Source organism: Rhipicephalus sanguineus, chromosome 5 (assembly GCF_013339695.2).
Source record: "Rhipicephalus sanguineus isolate Rsan-2018 chromosome 5, BIME_Rsan_1.4, whole genome shotgun sequence".
Classification (NCBI taxonomy): domain Eukaryota; kingdom Metazoa; phylum Arthropoda; class Arachnida; order Ixodida; family Ixodidae; genus Rhipicephalus; species Rhipicephalus sanguineus.
In genome coordinates, this window is record NC_051180.1 from 41,744,689 (window position 1) to 41,771,067 (window position 26,379).

General features: G+C 45.2%; 1 protein-coding gene across 1 annotated transcript in view; it reads right to left on the reverse strand.

Moving 5' to 3' along the window:
* LOC119393548 (bromodomain adjacent to zinc finger domain protein 2B) overlaps window positions 1-26,379 on the reverse strand; it is a gene marked incomplete in the record, with an annotated part of 76,497 nt that overhangs the window by 31,802 nt on the left and 18,316 nt on the right. The window contains 12 exon segments of the mRNA XM_037660635.2: window positions 3,183-3,567; window positions 3,917-3,991; window positions 4,086-4,195; window positions 4,873-4,977; window positions 8,059-8,201; window positions 9,200-9,311; window positions 10,398-10,475; window positions 10,821-10,886; window positions 11,341-11,382; window positions 12,711-12,755; window positions 22,059-22,124; window positions 22,745-22,860. Of these exon segments, the coding sequence (XP_037516563.1) occupies window positions 3,183-3,567; window positions 3,917-3,991; window positions 4,086-4,195; window positions 4,873-4,977; window positions 8,059-8,201; window positions 9,200-9,311; window positions 10,398-10,475; window positions 10,821-10,886; window positions 11,341-11,382; window positions 12,711-12,755; window positions 22,059-22,124; window positions 22,745-22,860 (1,343 nt within the window).

Sequence of the window (26,379 nt, forward strand, 5' to 3'; positions counted from 1 at the left end):
CAAAATCACCATGCCTGCCCCGAGAACATGCTTGGTGAGCGAGAAAACGCGCAAAAAGAAAATGCAGGTAGTGGCGCCACCTTGAAATTCCCACACCAAACGTTGTGACGTCATAGATTTTGACAGCGCCTACTAGGGCCTAAGCAGCTCCCTATCTGTAAAAATCAATGAGATCGACCTCTAAGTGGGCCACTCTTAACATACTAAGTCTCAGAAAATTTCGTCGAGCCAATGTCGCCAAAATAAGACACACATTTCAAAATGGCACTTTGACCTTGATTTTTCTCCCAGTGATGCTACCGAGGACTTCTGATTTGGAGCAATTTTTGGAGCAGCAAAATTTCCGTTTTGGAGCACTTTGGAGCAGCAAAATTTTCATCTTGGAGCACTTTGGAGCAGATAATTTTGCATCTGGGAGCACTTTGGAGCAACGAATTTTACATCCTGGAGTGCAATACAGAAGCATATTGCATTAACATTGAAGCACCTGAGTATTATTATGGGGCTCTTATGAAGGCTAGAGATATTTCGATTCATTGCAAATCTCATGGAAAAAATCATCTCAGGTGCGTAGGCATGCGCACAGGGGGGGCAGGGGGGGGCGCCCCCCCCTAATCAGCTAAGAGGGGGGGGGGGCGCGAAATCTGCCCCGTACATTGACCCTTGCGACAGCAATTATATGGACGCTCTCGGCGGATTTTTGCCGTCGCCGTTGCCGTAATTTTCCGTATAAAGTCCAAATTAATAACATCACCACGCGCATTCTAGCCGCGGGTAAAAACTCGCGAGCGCTGGCGACGAACGCGGCTGAAGCGGAGGTTAAACTAGCCGGCCGTCTGTGTCCGTCGCACGGACAGCGCATGAGATAACATCTTCCCGCGTGCGGGCCTGCCGTCGATTGCTCATCAAACAGAGAGGAAACGCCCCGCTCGTCTTTCGTAAGGAGCATGAAGGGACGCCAGGGGAGCGGAAGGGGGGGGAGGGTCATCGTTCGAAGTGCGCAGTCGCTTGAGCGCGCGCCATTTCGAGGCATCAGGAGACGGCTTGTAAACTTGCTGTGCTCTCAACGCTTACTTCGCATTTAGAGGACTCAGAGCAAGAAAACGCTTCTGTTCCTGGAGGGGCCATATTCCCTTAAACCAGCGTTTTGTTGAGTTACGCGAGATCGGATCCAAAAGAGTTAGCTGCTAGTCTTACTTCGTTTCACAATACAATTTTTTGGTATCGCATTCATTGCTTCACTCTTAAGCGAAACTAAGTTTTTTTTAACCGTTAGCTATTGACCCCCGAAAGCCGCTTCACTGTGGGCCGTCGGCGACGGGCCCGCTACTGACAGCTGCGCATTTGCGGCTGCTCCGACCAGGAGATATGATTTTACTAATGAGATGACATTTTTAAAAAAGCAAGCAAAAAAATTCGAATTGGAACCCTAGCACGTGAGCTCGAAAGGGCAGGGCCTTTTAGGGAGTATTTACCGCAGAGTGATTACAAACTCGGACGTGCTGGCGGAAGGAATTACGAAAAAGCTGTTCTGGATGAAGATCCATGGATAAAGTATATCTGAGGAAAAGTGTCAACGCGTTTCCACCATTCGCGTGCTCTTCCATAAACACGAAGCAAGGAAAATTCGATATTGTCCCATATATCTACTGCGAGCGATCCCAGATTTCATTCCGCGATGTCCAGAAACAGAAGTGACAGACATTTTAGCGGCACTCATGCAGTTATTACTGAACATCGCTTTCCTTACGTGCCGTGCGACGCTTGAAACGAGCTATCAGCAGCGTTTCTGGAACAGACGACGTCCGCCGATGAATCGCCGTCGCACTTTCTCGCTACCGATAGGCCTAGACGTCACGAGCCTCTGCGGAGAGCGCATTTTGCAGTCGAGCTGACTTGCAGAACAGAAGCTGCGTCGGCACCGTGCGTGGCATCGTGGCTTACTCGGAACGCACGCGCGAGCGCTATTTATTCAGCGGAATAATTCTTGGTCCATGGTTGCGACTTTGGCAGCCCCAAGATCGAGCTGCACATGTTCTGACGCGCCGGCGGTGCGATTGCCAGTGATAGACGCCCCCAAACCCGAGACTTTGGCGCAGTTTGGCGCAAATTTTGTTGATATTATCAGGATGGCGCAGTAAATACAATTTGGCGCACCTTGGCGCAGTTGGCGCAGGAGTGGAATCACTGTTCTCCTCTATTAATAAACTTGTGATGGTTAAATTAACAACATTAGAGTTCTGAGACAGATGGATGAATAACTTTATTGAGTTCTCATAGAACACTTCATCAATCTAAACGGATTCATTGTTTCACTTGACTGCCCCCTTAAGCAAACATCTGTTAGCTTCGAATGCACCGCATGTTATAATGGTGTGTCTTGGACTCAAAGTTGGCTTCACTACATGTGAAGAGTGTTTGCTAGTGTAAAGAAGACTGGGCAGCACTGCATATTTTTGAGTACTGTTTACATCTAGGTGCAAGACTAACTGTGCTTTAATCCATAAACCATCCAGCATCCATGGCAGCACCAAACGGCACATTTTCTCTGCAGTAAATGAGAAAGTGGTGTCCGCAAGTTCTCTGTATGCCTGCATTGTGTGCTGACACTGGTTTCAACTCTGCCGAATAGAAGGCAGGGAAACTCTGGTACCGCAGTCGCACAGTTTCATTCTGTGGCACATGCATGCTGTTGCTGTTCTCACGTACTGCATTATGCTAGAATCCTCAAAAAAATGCTTTTACGCATACACTCACACATACATGCATGCATGCATATGTACTGTAATGATTAGAACAGAGAGAACGCCTGATCGCTGGGCTGGCTGTTCTTATTCTGCTTCGCCTTCGTCTGTTTTGCCCTTGTTGGCCACCCGCCCGAACCCCAGTGTTGTTCTTTGTCATCACATTTGGTCATGGCTGTACATACATATTTCCGATAATTACTGTGCACAAACGACAGCTGCTACGATTCACTCATGAACCAGAAACATTGTGCTTAAACTTTTCAAGAAAGCATTTGGTTACGAAATTGAGCTCATGGATCACCAAGGTACACTTCTAAGTAGAACTACATTAGTCGGGTGCCTTTGGCGAAGTGAAAGAAAGTAAACCCGTAGCCTCTGTGGTCACAAGTTAAAAGGATTTCTACTTGAGAACAAGTCACAACTGCACTCGCTCACCTCTTCCTCTTCTGCATTGTCAGCCTCCTGAGGGTCATCACTCTCATTGCCGCTGTCATTGGCAGGGTCCTCATTGTCCTCTTCCTCGTCTCTGCCACTTTTGCTTGCCTTGTCGCCGGCCTCGCTAGCAGTCTCACCCTTGACACTGTTCTCCTCAGAGTCCTTGTTGGTGGGTGTCGCAGAGCCGTTTGTAGCAGTGACATGGTTCGGGCACACCTCAGTGGCAGCCGTGCTGTTGGCAGTGTTGTTGCTGGCATTGTTGTTGTTGTTGTTGTTGTTGGTGGTGGTGGTGGAGCTGCTACTGGTGTTTGCTGCTGCAGCATTGTTTTCCAATTCCAGTTTTAAGATGGCTTTCCGTTGCCTGCTCTGTTGCGTACTCCTAAGCCTGTTAATGGAAGGTTGAATGTTACAGTTAGCCCAATACATTTTTAATAAGGTTGAACACATCAGGCATGAAACGTACATCTGCCACGAAACAATCACTATGGGCCTTTCAGGTTGAAATAGGTCATTTTGCCAGAGGGCCAGCATTTGATAGGAGCAGTAATGGAACACTGAGTGTCAAAAGGGCAACAAGTCCAACCACTGCTCACACTCAAATGTTTGCAGCTTCCAATTTTTTTCCCTCATATGTAAATGCTTACTTTGTTGCTTTCCTTTATGTTAAGAGAAGAAAGAAAAGAAAAGAAAAGCACAACAACACTGGACTGAAGAAATAGCGCCAGTGTACTTACTTGCGCAGTTCACCTTCGGCAAGCCACTTGTCCTTCCTTAATGTGATCACAGTTTCTATGCTACTGTCCACTTGCCTGCATGTCAAAAGGATACAAAACATAAGCTCCTGACACTTTAATTGGGCACGCACACTGGCTACATGGCAAAAGCTTCACTGCCCATACTCACCGCACTACAGCTCGGCTACATAGAAGCTCATTGCACAGAAAGGCCATAATTTCAGACTTCTGTGTTGGATTCAGAGCCAGGAAAGGCTTTTCAGTTACCCACTGGTACATCTGAAGAAAGCAAGCAAACATGCAGTCTACTATCAGTAACTCTTCAACATACACATTTGCCAAGAGCATTGGTTCAAGTAAACCTGTAGCATATTAGGTGGGTACACTGCTGTGGCTGTGTGGTAGAAATATTAGTTGGATAAACCCAATTAATGGAATCAGTGACACACACACACCTCACCTCTGAGTCACTTTGTCAGCCGAGCAAATTCTTTTTTTTTTTTAAGTAATGTAATCACGTTATTAAATTATTTACAGGCTGGCAAGTTGAAAATTCTAGGGCTTTTCAGATTATTTTTTACAGCAGAAAAATAAGAACATTAACGTAACAATAAGTGCGATAAAATATAAATTTTTTTTATATGCATATTGTTTTCAATCGTAAGAGGAAATGTGAACTTTGCAAAGCAACACAGTGTGAAAAAGTCAATATACTGCAGGAATTACCTATTTTCCTGCTTTGTGTCAAATTATCTAATGTTCCGTCATTCCGTCTTTCTATCTGCTTCTGCATGCTTAAATAAACAGTACACACACGGGCCTCACTGTAGCAATTGCCAGTCGACTCTACACACCACGACAGTTATTACATGCACATTGTAAGTACGTAAGCCGTAAGACGAGTTGTGTGACCATCAGTACTGTCAGAACAGTTGCGATCATCTCTGCCAACTTACGGCACATTCTTTGTCAAGAGCCATGAAGTACAGATGTAGGGCCTCCGTTACAGTGTCGTTCGTGATTGTGGCATCCTTCACGTGCTGCCCAAGGACGGTAACAGCCTGTAAGTTACAGAGCAAAGCAGGTTGAAAACAATGCCCTGGCATCGTTTCTCTAAAGAAAGATACTTATTTATAGCCTTACGCATGTGTGTTAGCACACGCTGAAAGAGAACATGAGAGAGGAAAAAAAAGCATGGAATGAAATAGGGAAGGTAAATCACTCAAGTTGCAAAGGAGAACAGAAAAAAAAAAAGCTCTATGAGAGGAAGTAAAAGCCATTCATAAAAGTTACACAGTGAAATGGTGTTGAGGAAGGAGTGTTAAAAGAACATTAAAGAGATAAAGTTATTTCATTTGTATGAGCGAATTACCCTTCCACAATACCAACACCACCACTCTTGCTGCTAGGGATGGACACTTGGCGAGTCGGAAAATGCACGAAAAGAAAATACAGGTGGCGACGCCACCTCGAAGCTCCCGCACCAGCTCACCGCAAAGGTTTTGACGGCACCTGCTAGGGCCAACGTAATTTATTAATGGTAAAAGTGAATCCTACTGTGTTTGAAGGGAGACAGATAATAGCCTACGACAAGTTTTCAGGATACTTTACTGAGCCAAGGTGGCCAAAATATGGAGAGAGACCACATTCCATGACATTACACTGACATGCAGGAGCTGAGGTTTCAGCGCAATATTCAGAGATACAACTTTGACCTTCAGTTTCTCTTCTAATAATAAACCTATGATCATGATATTATTGACAATAAAGTTTTTAACGAATGATTTCTCAGCCTTAAGTTATCTAGTGATTCACTTTTCTTTAATTCAACTATGATTAACTCGTTGATATCCAATGCTATCACATAAGGCGGTGGAAACGACTCCCAAGTGGTTATAGCCATGAAAACATGGCCGCAACTGTCCATGTAAAAAAACCATGAACGGCAATTGTTAAACAAGAGGTCAAATTTCAATATACAGTGAACTCCCGTTAAGACGAATTCTCTAGGCTTGTGCGAATAGTAAATTTTAGGTTCGAAGCGAATAGTGATTTTGGTCGAATAATTTCGAATCGAATTTGAATAGTATATATCACATATTATAAAGAAAAATTAGCATATTTGTCATGACCCAACCAACCTGCACAATGTTATTTTAAAATTGTAACAAGGCATGTCCAGATGTCATTCTTTTTGGTTCAAAGGAAGTGGAAGCAACTTTGAATAATAGCAAGATTTGGCTTTCGGTAGAATGCAAATGATAACTTGTAAAATATGTTACGTTTTAAAATTTACTATACTTGGAGCATATAAGCCGGTATAACAAGTTTTTAAATTTAAAAAATGATGAATCGATGTGAGGGTAATATGTTCACTTAACCTTGAAGTAGGACTTCGCATCAGTGCGGATTTTTCTTGGAAAGGTGTATTCATGGTATAGCACCCCTCCACTGCAGTGAAACTATCTTTACAGAAAGTTACAAGAAGACAGTGCTGAGTTTCCCTGGAAAGGTGTATTCACGGCATAGCACCCGTCCACTGCAGTGAAACAACCTTTACAGGGGGGTTATAAGCGGATACACCTATTCGTTCATTTCGAATACTTCGAAATTTTCAATAATTTAAATTCGAATCGAAGCGAATTCGAATATTGTATTATTCGTTCGAATATTCGAAGTGCTCGAATATTCGCACAAGCCTAGAATTCTCGCTTATGCCGAACAACAGAGAACCATTTGTTTGGTTTCCCATAGACTCAATGCAAAAAAAAGTTTGCTTCTACTGTATTCTTCTGTTAAGACGAACTTTCGCGGCGATTCTCTGCAGGATAAAGCCGGTATCCCCCTCACCCCCAGCCTGTGGCGCGGGGGTGGGGGGGGGGGAGGGGGGCTTTATCAGCAAAGAAAGCAACATAAAGAGCAGGGGGATTTACAACTGGGACCCCCAAGCCATTGCGCCCTTTTGTATTCCCCCTCCCGGTTTCCCAGCTGGAGTACAAAGGGGAACAGAAGAACACAAGAACACAAAAGATAAAGCAAAAGCAAGCATGGGAACAAAAATTGTCTGTGCATTACAACGGAGCACGAAATCGAAACCACATTTGCGGCCGTTGGAGGGGTCAGGTTCATTGTCATCGCCATCACACAATGGCGGCCTGGTTCCTGTAGGACCTGTGCGCGTTGTATCTGTACCCAGTGAAGTGCAAATTGTGATGAGCCATTTTGATTATGGAAGTGCACGACAAGGGAAGGCTATTTTGTACACTGAATATAGCTGCGTCGTGTCTTTTTCGTGTGTGCGAGGCTTGTGACCGTGAGTAGCGCAATGGGATATCTTCAGCTGCACATCGATCAGGAAAAGTTACTACGGGCCGAAAACGAAGAAATATCTGGACGTTGAAGAAAACCTTGCAGACTTTCTTAAGTAACTCAGCGTATCGTGACTTTGTCAAGGCAACAGCACGCGACCGAGGCGTATCCAAAAGTGATCTTAGAACCAGCAAAGCAGGCTCACAGAAGAAAAGGAACTGCCAGGACAATAAGTTTACATTATTTGAAGGAAAATTGTGCTCCTCTCTCTCTCTCTCTCTCTCTCTTTTTTCTGTAATCGTCAACATATGAGCGTGCTATAGTATTATCATTAAAATGTGGTAGCAGTATCTTCATGAAATTTTTCATTTTTGAACCCACGAAATCTGGTGCTCGTACGATTCGTGTAAATACTCTGCTTGAAGGCATAGTTTTTATCTAGATGAGCCAAATAAATGCTTTTTCTTGTCTTTTTGCCCCCATTGTAAGTCTACTCCATTAAGTGTTTCCAAGTAACATATTTGGATGCACTTGGCATGTTACATCTCTCTTTTTGGGGGCACTTCTGATAAGCCGAACTCCTGATAAGATGAACAGATGACCGCGGTCCCTTCGAGTTCGTCTTAACGGGAGTCTACTTGAAATTTTACCGCAGTGAACTAAAATTCCGGTTTACTGACTGTTATTTGTTATGTGGATATTTAACAGCAACTGAATTCTTTATATTGTGATCAAAACCTATACATTCCTTGTGCTACTCGTGGCATCAAAGAAAATCAGTCCAATGCACAACAAAAGGAACAAGACGGAAAGTAGAGAGATGTAGTAAGCACCTCTTTGCAGGGCAGTGTTCCCGGGTCGTGAATAGCGCACGTCAGCAGGTGCTGCACTACATTGAGCAACTGCTGTTCCGACTTGGTGTCGTGATTGATCAGGCCCAGCTGGAGAGCGTTCAAGCTCGGAATCTTGTCCACATCTGATTGGAAGACAGGAGAGAGGCATCTCACTGTGATTTTCCCCATTACGGCCCATCGCAAAATGAGGTGTGAATGTGAACCAGAGACTCCCAGAGCTAGCTTCTTACTGAACTTATAACTGACGAGAGTTCAATGTATGAAAATTAGGAGTGTACAAACATTTGAACTTTCGAGTATTTTTCGAACCGTGTTTGTTATTCGATTCGACTCGCACTGGAATTTTGCTATTCGAACTATTCGAACACCCGGAAAATAAATATAACGACGATAAATCAGTGTGCAGCGTGCTTAGTCTTTTAGGGTGCCGATGTGCAAAGCTGCTAGCCGCTTCCACCGGTGAGCCAGCGGGCGATGCGATTCGTTGCTTGTGACGGAGCACATTGCAGCTTCATCGCTTTCGCAAAAAAGCCATAACTAGCGAGAGTTAAGCCTAGCCACGACTTCGAGCAGTAAGCCCGGTCGCGGTGTGCATGGCCGAGGTGCCCAATGTTTCAAAGTACGTCATGCTCGATCATGAGTACAAAGAGTCGTCCAGCAATGGTCTCCGTCACGAGGTTCGAAGTGCTGACAAGCACAACCTCTAACCGCGGGTCCCACGAGTCGGCCCGTGACACGCGTCTGCGATGTTCGCGCGACAAGTGCGGCCCCCCCTGCGTATGCACATCCCCTCCCCCTCAGTGAAGCTGAATTTCATTTTTTTCAACATTCTGATATCAGAAGGCTGCGCTTGCATCTTGTTCAGAAAAACGAACGAAAGGTCTTCTGAGTGGTATCAGTTCATTACAGTAAGCACGAATCAAATCAGATCAAAAGGTAGATTGCATACCCCCCTTTCTTTTTCCTTCTAACATTTGCAAAGCACAAGTGTAACAAGCATTTTGGTAGTCATGCTATTCTAAAGGTTTGAGCACTTTATCATACACAAGCTCTAGGCAGAGAACTGTTGTGTTTCATTCACAGATGCCGTTTAGTAAACACAGATACAGATTCAACTCACCAAAATGCAGTGTTTCACCAAAATTGTGCAGAAACTCTCGAACCATCAAGAGATTGGCAAATGCAGTGCCTGGAACTTTTAGTCCAGGTATCCTATTTAGTGTTGGCAAAGGCTACAAGAGAGAAAAAAAAAAAAGACACTTCAATTACTGCTGCTATAAGGAACATGCTAAGAACATACTAGTACAATGCGACTAGACCAGCTAAAGCGTTTTCATTTATCTTTGTACCTTTGCCTCCCATGTTGAATAGAAGGAAGAAGGCTCTTTAGCATTAAGAAAAGGCACAGAAGCATAACTGTCATCTCACTTCAAGTTGCCAAGTAGTGAACAATATGTTCGTTGTTTTTACCCATTGCTATAATGTACAAAGAGAACATGCAATTTCAGCAACGATTTATTTAACAAAAAGAGGCCAAAGATCATTATCATGAATGTGTGAGATTTGCACAGTGATGTACAGTTTATGAAGAGTACAAAGATTTGTGAAAAAATTCCTCAAAGTTAGAAGTGCATGCGTAGACACCACTACCGAACTATACTCGGCGACGACTTCTCTTGGCAGTACTGTGGAAGCTACAGAACCGAAACAGATGCCTGCTACCGCGCCAAAAAGTAGTACTTATTTAATGATAATTTTCTCATTTGCCTTGTGAAATAAATACTGCTTCATTTATTATGAGACTCAAACAGTCGCTGGAAGTCGTAGCAAAAATACAGTTATTGTTCACTTTGCAAGAATGCCTTCCTTTTCTTTCCGTTTCTTAGCACCACCTTATCAGCACGCCAGTTTTCCAAAGTAAGCATGGAGTCCGTGATGTGAGTGGACCAGTGTGTGGCCACAAAAACTCACTGTTTAGTTCTCCAAGAAAAATATACTCGTAATACGACACTAAAATGAAGAGACACTGAACAATCAGTGTCTCTCCCTTTCACATTTTTCGAGCATGTTTTTCTAAACGCGTTAACGATGCGAGCGATTAAAACCGAAATCAGCGCAAGCTGCTGTACTACTTGCGAAGCAACACGAATGTGCAGAAGCCCTGCCTCCGTAGCCTTCGCTCTACTGCCAAGATAAGTTGTCCCCGAGTACAGTGCACACGCAGACACCACTATCGTACTAGCACATGCGGCCCACACTACGCACACACGTAATAAAAGAGATTGCACTTAAAAATAAGGCAAGCAAGACAAGCTTACAAGAGCGTCCTTCAGAAGCATGTCTTCGACAGGTCTCCTGACCTCCTTCAAAATATGCATATCCAGTTTCTTTGAATCCTGTCAAAAGAACAAAGACAGCACTTTAGGTACCTCACCTATCCAAGCGACACATGTACAGGTCCACCCACCAGCTTTCTTCAATGAACATGTTTAATGGTTATTACACAAAATCTTAAGATGTTTAATGTCAATATGACAATCATAAACAATAAAAGAAGTTGGTCATCCTGAGCGATCCAAGGAAAAGAAACGAAATGTTTAGAGCTTAAAAAGGGTCGAGCACACAGGCACAGGTACCATACACTTCCACCTTGTTTCTTTCAGCAGTAAACCATGCCCTTCGCTGCCTTAGTGCCAGCTAGGCCAAGCAGCTCTTTTCTAGAGAATGAAACTCACCCATACCTCCATCTTCTTGCGGTTTTCCAGGGCACGAACGAGCAGCATGTGTTGTCTCCTCCTCTCCCGTTCCTAATGTAAGGAAAAAAGGAAAGGGAGGCAGCAGATTATGAATTTTCATGTCACAGAAAAATAAAGAAGGGCTAGCTGGTTCATCATATTGAAACAGTGCAGAAAAGACAACAGAAGAAAAAAAAAAAAAGAAAAAGATGATACTATGCATAACTTGGGTTTTTCTATTCATTCAGAGCTCTGTTTCGATTCTGGCCCTCAGCATTTGAGCGTGTGATCTGCTTTACTACTTCTCAACTCATTAGCTGTGTGAAAAAAAAATTCAGCTTACGGCACACATACTGGCTTTATTAACATGCTAGCATCAGCCACCATTCGAACTAAACAAAGCAGAAAGAGTCACTTATATTGCTGCATCCGCCGCTAGCAACAACTTTGTTTTCATCCATAAGGCCCGTACAAAAGCCACACAGAAACAAAAGGTACCAAAATAAAGTAAAATGAAAAAACTCACCAAATCAACCATCAGAAGCATCTCACGGCGCTTCTGCATCTCCTGCAAAGGTGGAAGAAAAATATTCATCTTAGCTCAACACCTGCATGCAAAAAAGCTTGCTATGTGCAAGAACACCTTATGAAATAGAAACTAACCATAATTTTTGCTCGAAATCTTCAAGTCCTCACACCAGAAGATATAGTTTGCAGCTATTCTATTTAGTAATTAACTTTCTATTTCCAAATGTACAGTGGCAAAGGCAACAGAACTGCATTGCGCATGGCATAATTTCCACATTAACAAGACTGGCTCTCGCAAATTTCATGAGTGGGCAAGGTCATGCACAAAACCTCGCAAAAAAAGTAAGTTAATATGCATTAGTTTGAGCATATAGTGCAGAACACACTGACTGCAACGGTGGTGCATGGATCATAACAGAGGCATAATGTTACTTGACACACGCCTGCTGCAAGAGCTAGACACCCATTACAACTCATCAAAGCACACACACGACTTTAAAGCCAGCCCCCACTCGCTTATGCTAAAGCAACACACACGCTCACGAACAACCCAGTATGATTATTTGCACCTTGTGGTCCAAGCACTCCTTGGACCACAAGGCTACAAGATAGGCTACCACACTATTCACAATTAAAGGGACACTAAAGAGCAAAACGATTTTTCTCGCATTAGTAAAGTAGTCTTCCACGATACCAAAAACACCACGCTCGCTGCGAGAAGACGCTTAATAAGCGAGAAAACGCGCAAAAAGAAAATACAGGTGGCGATGCCACCTTGGAATTCCCGCACCATTTGCCGTGACGTCACATATTTTTGACGGCGCCTGCTTGGGCCTACGTAGTTCCTAATCGGTTAAATCGAAGTACATTGTCCTCTGAGGGGGCCAGAGACTTGACATAACGAGTTTGTGGAAATTTCGTCGAGCCAGTGGCGCCAAAATACGTTAAATGCTCTTTGAAACCTTTTACGTCACGAATTACACAGTTTGGCGCGAAATTTAAAAATGAAACTTTGAACTTGGTTTTCTCCTCTAATAATAAACCTATGGTGGTGAAATAAACTACACAAGAGTTCTCCGAGCACACTTTATCAATCTAAACCACTTCATTGCTTCTCTTTATTGTCCCTTTAACACTATACCTCCTTCATCTGAGCGCATGTTTGAGAGGAGCAGAGGGTTCTGCATGGGAAAGAGAGGGCCACATACCAGAGAAATAGAAGAGGCATTAGTTGTCAGGACGAGAAGCATAAACAAATCCCTTTTTTACGTGTTGCACAAACCATGCACTGCTGTAGCAGCATAGGAAAGTGCATTTTTCGAGAAGCGCAGCAAAATTGAGAAAGGCAAGGCAGCAAGATATGCTCACCTGCTCTCGCAGAATTAAAGCTTGTTGCCTTTTCATCTCTCTTTCCTGAAGTGCAGGAGAAGAAGGAAGAAATGAGAGGTGATGAGCAATATTAGTGAGATGGGAAGAAATGCCAACGTATCAAGGTCACACAGAAGTCGGTGGAAAAAACTAACATCCTTCACGGCATGATTCCCTTTTTCTTTAAATATATATTTCATGAAGGCAGTTGGGGAGGGTGTAAACTTCAAGCCGGAAGACATCCTGATAAAGGGACACCAAAAATAAAAATAACTCAGTAAACTGTAAACTGCCCTTCCGCAAAAATAAAAAGGCTACTGTACCATAAGAGGAGGCTTGAGCAGCCAGAAGAGAGAACAAAAGACTAGCAATGCGACGGACTTCATAATGCCAAACTACTGGGAATATTAGCGGGAACATAAAAAGATACACTGAATTCCTGGCATTGTCACTCTGTGCTACCGCTGAGTTATCAGTGAAAAATTTTCATTTAATGGAATCGACATTCTTTTCTCTTTGATAACGCACCCAATACAGCAAAAGTAATAGAAACGTGACTATAAAAGGATACTCGACCAATCTAAACGGAATTGGCACTTTTTTTAGTGCCCATTTACCAGACTTCATGCTACTCCAAATGTTCTTTTTGCACAGAGGGTTATTTACACTAAACATAGCTTGCTGTTCAACCAGCATACTAAGCAAGTACAAGTGCCTTAGTCAAATGCATACTACTGTGTGTTTGCTTCAGAAACAGGAAGGGTAGTCAGGAATGGTTTTCCAAGACCAATCTCTTTCGGCGATACTTTGACTTGCTTGAGATTTCACAAGATTAGCAGCGGGTGCTTTGGCGTCAATGTTTCTGGCCGTCTGGCTTAGCACAGTAGGCACAGTGACAGATTGCTGCGACCCGCAGACGGATTAATGCATTCGCAGTGATGCTACTAAGGACTTAAGATCTGGAGCAATTTTTGGAGCAGCAAAATTTTCATTTTTGGAGCACTTTGGAGCAGGCAATTTTATATCTGGGAGAACTGAGGAGCAGCTATTTCACGTTCTGGAATACACTGGAGAAGCAAGTTGCATTTACATTCAAGCACTTGAATAATTATTATGGGGCTGTTATCAAGAGCTAGAAAAATTTCGATTCATTCCAAACTTCATGAAGAAAATCTTCTCGGGATCACTTCATATTTCACTAGATAATACAAAAATATGGGCGTCATGCAGTTGAGTGTTCTGGAATAATCTCTTCAGCCATTATTTTCGAAACTATCAAATAAACAGAATACTGGATCAATAAAATTAATACTCTAAATACATCTATGTAGTTATCAGCATGATGTGGTTGACATATGCCGCGACGTACAACAGTGCCTCAATGCTAAATAGTTACAATGTCCCTAATGCATTCCCCTAAGACGAATACAAGGCTAAAGCCAGGTTCTTTTCCCTCTCAATCGACTGTATTGCTGGGTGCAACATGACGTAACTTAGCTAGCCTCAAAAAGCCAACTTCCTCCGACACTCCCTTCCCTCTCTCTGAGGCCTCTTTGTGCTGTAGCAAGAGCGTTCTCAAAATGCTTCTAGACTATCGTTTGTGCATGCACCGGGTTGCCTGGAAGATGGAGATCCGATCCAAGTCAAGCTTCCGCGAAAGTGTCCGAAAGTGCGTTTAATGGGGGACTACAGTCAAACCTCGATATATCGACACGGACATATCGAATTATTGCCTATATCGAACGGTTCCTATATCACGTGGGAAATCGCATGCATTTTTAATTTTTTATTTCGAACGAAGTTTGACGTATAATGGATATATCGAACTCGGCCACCCCAAACCGCCCGCGCTCCGTTGACAGGCGGCGAGCTTTCCCGCCGCGCTCCGTTGACAGGCGGCGAGCTTTCCCGCAACTCTCGAAATAGCGTAGCGCGGTGGGCGTTTACGACTGCTGCACACATCGATGGCGCCGAGTGCACCACTTGAACGTAGCGGCATACGCACGCCGCAGCCTTGCAGCAATGACGCACTGCACTTGTTGCACCAGCTCCTCCTTGATAGTTATCGCCAGGCATCCGTCGCATCGGTCGTTGTTGTGCTCGTGTGTTAGGCCTGCCGCGCGTTGTGGTGTGTGTAGCGATGGCTGCAGACGCGAAGAAACGGACGACCCTGACTTTTGCAGCAAAACTGGAAGCAATCCAGGCTGAAGGCGTGGGATTCGGACCTGGTGCGTCAGGGACGGAAGGTATGCCTTATCGTCGATAACTGCACGGCACACCACACCGATGCCCAGCTGAGCAACATCGAAGTGGTATTTCTGCCGCCCAACACCACTTCGAAGCTCCAACCGTTGGACCAGGGCATTATCCGCACATTAAGTCTATCTACAAGCGTCGGGCCGATCGACATTTTGCTTGTAAGACTCCGGATGGGCCAAGATCTGAAGATCGATCTTTTGGGCGCCATCCAAATGCTCAAGGCGTCGTGGGAAAACGTCAAGCAGTCGACGATAGCCAACTGCTTTCGGCATGCGGGCTTCGGTGGACGCACTGACGAAGCATCAGTGGAAGAATCCGAGGAAGCTGAGTTGGCATGCGCAGATGAAGAAAGCGAGCTCGCCGAAACGTGGAGCAAGCTGGAGAGCTTTGTTGGTGCGGAGCCGCAAAGCATGTGCATCGAAGACTTCGTTGGAGGTGACGACAGCACTGGTACAACGGCGGAGCTAACGGATGTAGAGATCGTCGCCGAAGCTACCGCTGAGCAGCCGAATGAAGACGCTGCCGAGGTGGATCCCGCAAGCGCTGATGGTGCCACCGCTCCCGACATCAGCTGAGGTCGTAGCCGCTTTGGCCCTTGCGCGCTGCCACTGCAGCGCGATTGAAGGCACCGGCCTTTCACTTGTGGATCGCCTGGACTATGTTGAGGACGCAGTCGTCAACACGCCATTGCCAACAAAAAGCAGGCTACTCTTTTTCAGTATTTTAAGCCAACACAATAAATACTTTGTTTGAATCTTCAAGTGAGTATTTACTGCACCACGATTGGTTCGTTGGTTGTTTTCCACAAGTTCTTGACGCATTTTTTACGTGATTTTTTATATCGAATCCTGGATATATCGAACTATTTCGCGATCGCCGTGCCGTTCGATATATAGAGGTTCGACTGTACATGATTTAACAAACTTCGCTCTCTTTTTACGGCGAAGCTGTATAGGACATTCCGATTGTACGCCGAAAAACCCCTAGTGCCCTCTAGGGAGCAGTGCAAAAAGGGGAAAAAAAAAGACAAAGGGTCCCTTATGCATTCGCCTAAGATGACTCGAAGGTGAAAACCATCCTTTTTTTCTTTTCACTCGATGTATTAATCCTCCCCGACCCCCTCTCGAAGCTTTCTGCACCTAACGTGGTTTTGCAACGCCACCAGTATCGGAGGCATTGCAATCTTTCTGCACCTTGACTGGTTTTGCACTGCCTCCATGTTTGGCGCACCGATCATTGAGGCAGTGCAAAGCAACGATGTCATGTGATGACATCATCATGTGACTTCACGGTGTATAATGTCACAGGTTTTAGCGATTGATGTTATGATGACGTTGAAAAAAATAAGTTTTTTTCGCATCACATCTGCTGACACTGCCGATGCTGACGGTGAATTTTCGTGTTTGATGAGGCATCTCAGGCTTTCACTTTAATATTGTGTATTCAACGTTAACAACCTGGCCTTCAACAACCTGGCCTTGCATATCGAACTGGCCTCCACCATGTCGCCACTGCGCCGTGCGCTAAACATCTTCGCTGGTCATCCACCTCACAAAGTGGAATGGCTCCTCATTTTTTTCCCTTTTTATTGCGATAGCAAATATAGGACACCTTCGACGGGTTCTTGCCGTCGCCGTCAAGTTCCGTATAAATTCCAAATTGATAACATCACTCCGCGCATCGTATGTTCTACCCGCTAGTAAAAGATCGCGAGCTACTGCGATGAACGCGGCTGAAGCGGAGATAAAACGAGCCGGCAGTCTCCGTCGCACGGAGGGCGCATATGCGATAACAACAACCCGCGTGCGAGGCCTGCCGTCGATTGCTCATCAGAGAGGAAAACGCCCCGCCCGTCTTTCAGTAGGGAGCAAAGGGACGCCAGGGGAGGAGAAGGGGGGGGATGCGTCGCTCGAAAGTCGCTGGCACGTTCGCTATCTCGAGGCATCAGAAGATGGCTCGTAAACATGCTGTGCTCTCAGCGCTTACTTCGCGTTTAAAGAACTGATCACACGAAAACCGCTTCGGTCCCTGGAGCGACCATATTCAATTAAATCAGCGTTTTGTTGAGTTACGCGAGATCGGACCCAAAAGAGTCAGCTGCTGGTCTCACTTCATATAACAATACAGTTTGTTGGTATCGCATTCGTTGCTTCGCCCTTAAGTGAAACTATGATTTTTGTTTTTTTTACCGTCAGCTATATTGACCCTGGAAAGTGAGGGAAGGACGTGTCACATGGCGTAGCCGCTTCACATTGGGCATTCCGATGTCAGGGCCGTCAGCGACGGGCCCACTACAAACAGCTGAGCGTATTAAAAGCGAATTATGGCTGCTCCGACCACGAGGCATGCTTTTATTAATGAAATTACATTTTAAAAGAAATCAAGCAAAAAATTCGAATTGGGGCGCACCCTATCACGTAAGAGCTCAAAAGAGCAGGCCCTTTCATGGGGTATTTGCTGCAAGAGCGATTACGAACCCGGATGTGCTGGTGGAAGGAATTACCAAGGAGCTTTTCTGGATGAAGACCCTTGGATAAAGTACATTTTTTATTTCGTGATGTCAAGAAACAGAAGTAACGCACATTTTAGCGTCACGCGTATAGTTATTAGTGAACGCTGCTTTAATTACGTGCCGTGCGACACTTGAAACGAGCTATCAGCAGTGTTTCTGGAACAGACAACGGCCACCGATGAATCACCGCCACACTTTCTCACTACCGATTGGCCTACACGTCACAAGCCTCTGCAGAGAGTGTGTTTTGCCGTCGAGCCGACATGCACAACAGAAGCTGCGTCGGCAACGAGCATGGCGTCATGGCTTACTTGGGACGCACACGCGAGCTATTCAGCGGAATAATTCTTGGTCTGTGGTTGTGACTTTGGCGGCCCCGAGTTCAAGCTTCACATGTTTTGACACGCGAGCGGTGCGATAGCCTGTGACAGGCGACCCCAAACCCCAGACTCTGGCGCAGTTTGGCGCAATTTCCGTCGATATTATCAGGATGGCGCAGTAAATCCAATTTGGCGAACTTTGGCGCAGTTGGCGCAGGCAGTGGAATCACTACATTCGGCACCACTCTCATGAAATCTCACAAAAGTGAAAGTAGCACTGAACCCAATCGTTTTAAAATACAGCGCTAATGCTTAAACCTGTACTGTATTTAAGGGCAAACACTGTTGCCAACACACATCCTTGCTGCGCTGCTTTCAAATTGCAAGAAAAGTTAGCACAGTGAATGCAAATGAAAACAGCTGAAATAAGTAGATTCAGTAAAGTGACTGAAGTGCACACACTGTGCAATACAATCCAGTTCATTTCTTTTGAGGAAAAATGGCATGTGCTCGTGCCATTTGAAACTGTTTGAAATATCTCTGGCAAAAGTTTCCGGCTTTCTTTTAAGGCACTCCTAAGTGTAAAACAAAGATGCTAAACCTCCCATGAGGGGGAAAAGAAACATTCTAACATTCTAAATAGTAGGAAAAGGAACCTTGGTAGGACTACAGATCATCGCTTACAATGAGTGATTCACTACAGTTTCACAAAGGAATGATCAGTTTTTTGCTAAATGAATTTTCCACCACGCACGAAGTGCTCAGTGCCTAAACGGCCAAAGGTAAGGTAAAATTACCAGGTAGTGTCGCGATGCACTACAGCCGATGTCAGCAAAAGGCAGTTTTAGAAAGCTGCGAGAATGAAGCTGTGTGAATCAATATAAGAGGCGTGAACAAGTGCAGCTGGGTGCAAGGAAATCAAGAAAAGGCCAAGTGTGCAAGCAAGACGTTCACAAGCAACACGTAAAAAGCAGTGTGCAAGCCATGAGAAATTTCTTCAGCAGTACCTACTGACATAAATGCACTGATAAAGATCAGAAATCGCAAAGTGGCAGCAGGCAGCCAACATCCCTCGTAGCAAAAGGAGATTGCAATCTAAGCCCAAACATCAGTGGAATCCCCTCTAGGTCATTGAACCCATGCATCTGCACCTACTAACATGCTTCACTTGAATCGCCAGTCATTTTTGCAGTTCTAATTGTCACTGCTATAAGCTGTATAACTAGTACCACAGAAACTATAAGCAAGCACTTGTAAAGGACTGGAACACAAAATGTGCCACTAAGTGAACTGCGCCTTGTGAAGGGCACCAGAAGCGCGCCTAATCATCTGAAACTTTGACAGCGGCTCCCTATGCTGTCACCAACAAACATTTCAAACCACGGAGGGAGCTGAAAAATGTTCAACTGTCAGGCAGCCTTACAAATATTTCATGACCAGATGCACTAGCAAATCTGTTCAGAGAATTTTGGTCAGCATTACACCTAGGCAAAAGAACGTCTACTTGAATTTTCATGATAATCTAGGTCATAGGGGCACGCAGCATTTGCCTGTAGTACAGCTAATATCAGGGATGGGCGAATATTCAGGCGTTTCAAATATTCGAACGAATATTACAGGATTCGAATTCGCTTCGATACGAATTTAGATTATTCGAAATTTCGAAGTATTCGAAATAAATGAATACATGTATACATTTGACAGCACATAACCCCCTGTAAAGGTTGTTTCACTGCAGCGTCTGGTTGCTGTGCCATGAAACAACCCATCCAGGGGAAATCTGCACTGCCGCCAAACCACACTTCAAGGTTAAATGTACATATTTTTTAAAGTTTAAAAGCGTGTTATATGGGCTTATATGCGCTAAGTATAGTAATTTTTAAATTGTAACGTCCACTTATAACTTGCTCCCTATTGCTATTCAAATCTTGATACTATTCAAGGCTGCTTAAGCATTGCCATTTTTTGGGCGTGTTGGTAAACGGAACTCGAAAACATATTGAGCGCTTACACCAAACATAGCGCTTACACCAAATTGTGTTGTCGTCTCCCATATGAGCGCATTGTGTGTCGTCTCCCTTAAGCGCTCCCTGTTTGTATGTTTTCGAGCGCTCAATATGTTTTCGAGTTAAGCAATTTCAAACCAAAAAAGTGACATTCACTCATTTCAAACCAAAAAGTGACATTCACTCATACCTAGTTCTTAAAATCCTTAAAATGCAAGGGTCATGACAAAATGCAAGGTCTTTTTCTTAATAATAGTCATGTAAATACTAGGGGTGTCATTTTTCTTAATAATATGCGGAATATACTAGGGGAAAGTTTGCGAATATTCGAAAGTTTCGAATATTATTCATTCGAATTATATTCGAAATATTCGTCGATCGATCGAAAGTCGTGTATTCGAAAAATTTCGATATGCGATTCGATTATCTGCATAAAATAACTGTCTCCACATTTCTGCTGCGTTCGTATCGCTAAAAACGTCGCCGAGAGGAGCGAAAACATCGTAAGTACACCGGAAAAACGAGGCACGATATCTGCCTACGACCGATGAGCCGCAATACGTCATTATTTATTGCTGGTTGCATCTCCGACGTGCAGCGCTGTTGGAATCATGTAACCGCTACATTTTTCACTTATTATGCGGCCGTAACGTGCCGCACTACCACTCGTTCCACTATACGGGGACCACTTCTGAAGCAAGACAAGTGACCCACGTGACTGGTGCGGACTGTAGGCACCTTCAGATACTCAGTCTGGCAAAGCTTTGCCCCGTGTAACTCCCTATACCAGCCACCTTCTGTTCAAGGGAGCCTGCCTTTTCCTGGCAGGGGGGGGGGGGGGTGTCTCTGTTAGAAGGGAGCGCCTGCTGCCTGATCATGTGGAGCAACTCATATTTCTTCATGATAACACGTAGTCATACTTTCATTGTGCTGTGATATTGCTTGTGTTGTGATGTGCATTGTGCTAGCCTGGACATTGTTGTTCCGGAGATGCAGTGTATGTTGTGTTGCCAGTAGGCTGTAATGTTTTTTTTTTAATAGATACATGTAAATAAAATATTGTACTGTGGAGGCATTTTTCCTTTGATATTCGACATTCGATTCGATATTCGAAGGTGGATATTCGTATTCGATTCGTATTCGAAAATTCTGATATTCGCACACCCCTAGTAAATACTATTCGAACTATTCTATTCGAAATTATTCGACCAAATCACTATTCACTTCGAATTCGCTTTGAACCTCAAATTCACTATTCACCCATCCCTACTTAATATGCATCATATGTTCTTTCAATGCTGCAAAGTTCAGATCTCGATTGCAACCCTGACTGTTTGGCACAGCTGAATTAGGCTATGCTATCAAAAATCAGTTCGGACCACGGAGTAAGATAAGACAGGAGTGCAGACTCCACCACTGCCCAACGCATTCACTCAGGAAACACCGTGCAATGCAGCCGGGGCAGTCCAACTCATTCCTTTGCTCTCCCCCTCCACTCCTTTTCACGCTTTTGCACATGCTTTCTCCTTCTTTTGCCTTGATCACAAAGCGTAGCACCATCTGTCAAGGTGCATGGAAAGCGCTGACTGGCGGAGGTCAGCGGCGGGAGGAGAAAGGCGGGGAGCAGATAACAAAACGGGTAGGCAAGCAGATGCAGGGACACAGCGAAGTGTGGCAGTGACCCATTGCTATAGCAACGACCCCCCCCCCCGAGGACCGTAGTGTCTCGAGTGGAGCCGTGTTGCAACTTTTCTCCATTCGCTGTGTCATCTGTGGAACATGCCGGGAAGCAGGAACCCACGTTTCAGAATGAGTCTCTTCCAGATGAGTGGAGTCGCTCCTGTCTTTTCTTACTCCGTGGTTCGGACCTTTCGGGCAATACATGACCTTTCACCATTTTGTGCTGGAAGTGCAGAGACTACAGGCAGTCGTTAAGTTGTTGGAAGAGTGCTTGCTGACCAACATTTCTCGGGCAACTCATTACTGCAAGAACTAGCTATGCCTAAATAGCAATGACCACTTTATTCTGCAGGCACTGCTGCTATGCACTCAGCCAAATCTAAGGAGGACATCCCACTGAGGCAAATTTGTGAGTACATCTGTCTAGGCCTCCTTTAACCCCTGTAGGCCCCTAGTGTTACAGTTACTAAGCAAGACTTTTCTGTTGCGGTTGCAGATATTTGGGCAAACATAGTGCAGGCTACGAAGCCAATGATCTGAAGCGTGCAAAAGTGCATTTCCTAAACAGTACCTGGACTCTGCGAACAGCGTCGTCTTGGCGCTGTCTCTCTATATCCTCCCTCCGTTTGCGGCGGATCTGATGCGGAGAGACGTGTAACCATGCAAAATCAACAGACCACCCAGCACCCTTTTCCAACTGGTGCAGCCCCCCGACGCACCAACAAAACCGACAACAAACCCTTCTTTTCACTGCTCCTGTCGATGCATGCTTGCCGAGCAAACTATACACGCTGCAACAATGACAGAGCAATCAACAAAAGGAACTGCAGAAAAGAAGGCCAACAAAGGCAGCACAGTTTTCCGTAGCTTAGAAATCGTCCTCTCGGGCAGCTGGGCACACGCACAAGCTATGGGACCGGACAGACACACTTTCACATCAAACAAGCAAACAATACCAATGTCCTCATTCAACGATTACAAACATGCATTTAGTGTGACAGATAACTTTCAAATTTTGCAGACATCAGCAAATGACAGAAGGTGACTAACACTGTTCCATGCCCAACTTGCAGTATAACATAAAGAGGATGGGCCATTCAAGCTTTGAAGAGAACAAGAGGGAGAAGAAAAGTATTTATGAGGTAAATTTGCAGGTGTAAAAATACCTCACACAAGTACAATCAACAAAGAAGGTTTAACTAAAGTGAGGTGAACACATGCAATAGCTGAGGAGCTTTTAAAGGCAAGGAAAAGAACCTCAATTGTCTGCTGAGTGCGCAGTTCCTTCTCGATGCGCTGCTGCTCGAGGCGCTCAAAACGTTCTTGCTGCTTGATCAACTTGACTTGCTCGTGGTGCCGCCTCGCTTCTTCAACTACAAAATAAGGAGAAAAGAAGATTAATGTGACAGAAACCGCTCAAGATCCATTGTGTTCGACCACCACACACAGAGTAACTATACTCCATCTCACTACTACCGTTCAGCACTATCGAGGCTACGGGGTGTAAGCAAGGCACACGCTTGCGCAGCAAAACAGTTCTATATATGATTAGCTTACAATTGGCAGGGTTGACACATATCAGCTTGTTTGACATGTGTTACGTCCAACCAATACATGATATGTTTATTCTTCTTCACATTTATGTTGTGTGCCTCTAATTGCTATATAAGTAACCACCGGTAACTGTATCAGTAACCATCGGTAAGCAGACGCGACCGCTCGCTTCGATCCGAACATGTGCTTGCTATTCGCCCACTGTGCTGGCAGCAACAAATAAATGGTGAAATGAGCTATCGCTTTGTGCCATCTCACGCTGAGTACAAAGCATCAGGCATATTTTATCGTTATTTGCGAGATCGACTCTTTGTTTAGCCACGCCTCCTGAGCCTAACGTGCCGAGAATTTGATAATGGTTCTTGGAATTAGCACAATATACAGTGAAACCTCGTTGATACGTACCTGCCGGGAACATGGCATAACTACGCACTAAACGGTAGTATGCATTAAACACCAAGTAGAAATTTGCATCTCCTAGCGTACGCCATCGCCACCAGCAAATAAATAGAGTGCCACAGCAAATATTGCCTAAAGTACCCACCGCAAAGCCTTTTATTTCTTTTTGCCAAAGTGGAGAAAAGATCCTGGCACACTCGCACGACCGCCCAATACCGTGTAGTGGCGACGCCGAAGAGCATTTCGAAACTATTGCAGGGTCCCGATACGCGGTCAACGCAGTGACCGACATAGCGACAAAACGGACAGTGTGATTTCCGCAGTATATGTGTGTGCGTCTAACCGCGATCTGCCACTAAACGAAAACTGACGCAGTTCCAGTGAAACGCGGTACGGCCGCGTGGTGCCAATCGTCTCCCGGCTAGTTGCGTGCAACGCGTCGCCTACTCGGCTCAGCCGTCACTACCGGGCCGCTTGCTGTGCCGCACGCGCGCATTTATCGTGGGAATGTTGTTCGTACCCACTTCGCTCCAGATCGTGCACAGATGCGGCGAGTAGCTTGTTCGGTTAACGCAGCGATGACGAGCTTCATGCAAGCGATGCGCACTCCGCGATGCTCTAGCGATCCTGGCAGCGGACGGAGGCGCGTTGGGTGGTCGCCTAATAAAAGCGTGCAGTATGGTTACAACCGCGCTACGCTTCCTGTATGATACACGTGCGTTTAGTGTAATAGCGTCAATGCAGCGAGGTTTCTCGGCGCCCGCGACCCGCAACGCTAACTACGCAACAGCGATCTGCTTTCGCTTTAAGCGGTGCGCGCCTGATGACGGCTTAGTAGCGCTTGCTATCGGGCTAGTTCGTACATGGCTGAAGTTCTTCGACCCTGCCCGAGCATTTGTGCAATTAATTCAACTTCAGCCTTGAAGACGGCCGCGCACAACGAAGCAGCAGCGATCGGCGGCCCAGCGCGCTCAGGTTGTCGCCTAATAAAAGTGTGCAGTAGGCTTAAAAGTAGCGCTGCGCCGCACGTGTGCCCGAGCAGATAGCTGAAGATACTTATTGTGATAAGGTTGTCGGTGAAAAGTCATGTCGGCGCGTTCGTCGGTGGCCGCCACCTCGCCTTCGTTCTTTCCCGATGCTTCACCGCAAAGGCGTTGCCGCAATCGGGGATCGACTGATCTGCGCACTTCTCAAAAAGGACGAAAGAGCGGCACATTCTGGCGTCGGGAAGTTGAGCGGCACAGTAAAATTTTATGGCACAAAAAGTTATCGCGGTACGCAGGGTACACACTAACCGGTAGGCATAGGGCGAACCACTACGGCTTAAGCGGTCAGCGAATGCATTGGGCTCTATGGGACTCGGTGGGGGATTTATCGCAACTACGTTTTAACCGTTAGTACGTTTAATGCGGGTACGTATTAACGAGGTTTGACTGTAGTATTAATTAATGTGCTGCTGCTGAAGCATCAGCACATTAATCTAAAGCAAAGAGAAGTGTCAGTTTGTAACTTACAGGTCACACAGCACACGACGACGACTTGATAAATTTGAAGTGGAGGGCGCCAACTGCGATGGGTGCAGCCATTTTTTTTTTAAGCGATGCCGTCTGTTCGCTTTACTCGCGCTATGCGTGTGAGCAGACACAAGGGAGACGCTAAGCCGCTGAGCAGACAACGCGTCATGGATGAATACATGTAGAGGGGCTAATCGCCCTTCCTATCGGCTGAGGGGCTCTGTAGCCTTCACAGTGCTGAAGGGAACTTCTGAAATGAAGTATAGTAGCGCTTGCCTATTAATTAGCAGACAGTTCTCCACACTAGCTTGAGTTACATTGAGCGTTTCAGAATACAAGTATTCATGGCAAGCACTTGTTCCTAAACAACATGATGCCCCCAGAGTACGTAACAGACAAATGGTAAAGTGCACTGGAGCCATGCAGTTGATGCAGCCAATCGGAGACCTCCCTATGGCCTTGAAACATTTGCTGTTTGTGCCCTAGTTTGCTTCTGCGGGGAAAAGAAAGCCGAAGCAAGAGATTCGAACATAGAAAATGCACTTTCTAAAAAGACCAAGACAGCGGTGCTCAGTTGCAACGTCAAGTGTCGAATTTTCATCCCTATCGAAATGTAGCTGCTGTGGACGAGATCTAACACGAAACCTTGAGCTCAGCCGAACAGTGCCATAGCTACTAAACTATCGCAGCAGGTGCATGCTAGAGAGCAAGAGAAAGCTGCTATGCAAATGCAACAGTGGAAGTTACTACAAACTGCAATTTTAATACTCCTGTCACACTGGCATGTTTAGTGACATTTTGAGCAGTGCACTTCACCGCTAGTGTCATCTGTACACTGCCACATGGGAACGCTTAGTGACACTTGCTGCAAAAGGCACTTGCCGTCAAGTGCATTCGCCAAACTCACTCCACCCCGTCTAAGTGTGCAGCCTCGGTAGCAGTGGCTTGAAAATAAATTGATGTAGAAAGCCAAGTTCCTACTATTTTAAAACCATTCTTTTCATTCTTAAGAATGTGGTTACACACTAAAACATTACTATACCATTAAAATCTAGTTTGTTATTATCAGGCAGTCTACGACCACGTCCGCCAGGGACAGCCACCGCACATGCCGTGCAATGGCCACGTCCACGGCATCTGTACCCAAAGTTGATTGGAAGGGCTATTTATAACTACAACACATTATCACTTAATAAATGTTGCCAAACTTTACAAATTCATGCTGTGCTACCAACTTAGCCATCACTATTACGATCATTCCTAAAGTGCACTCCTTTTTCTCATGTAGCAGCATGCCGCCTAAGTGACACTCTGTGAGCGTAAGTGCACTCGCTCAAAATGTCACGAAGTTTGCCAGTGTGACAGGGGTATAAGAAGCTTCCGTAATGAGAGTACAACCGATTCACCTTGATGCTGCTGCTGCTC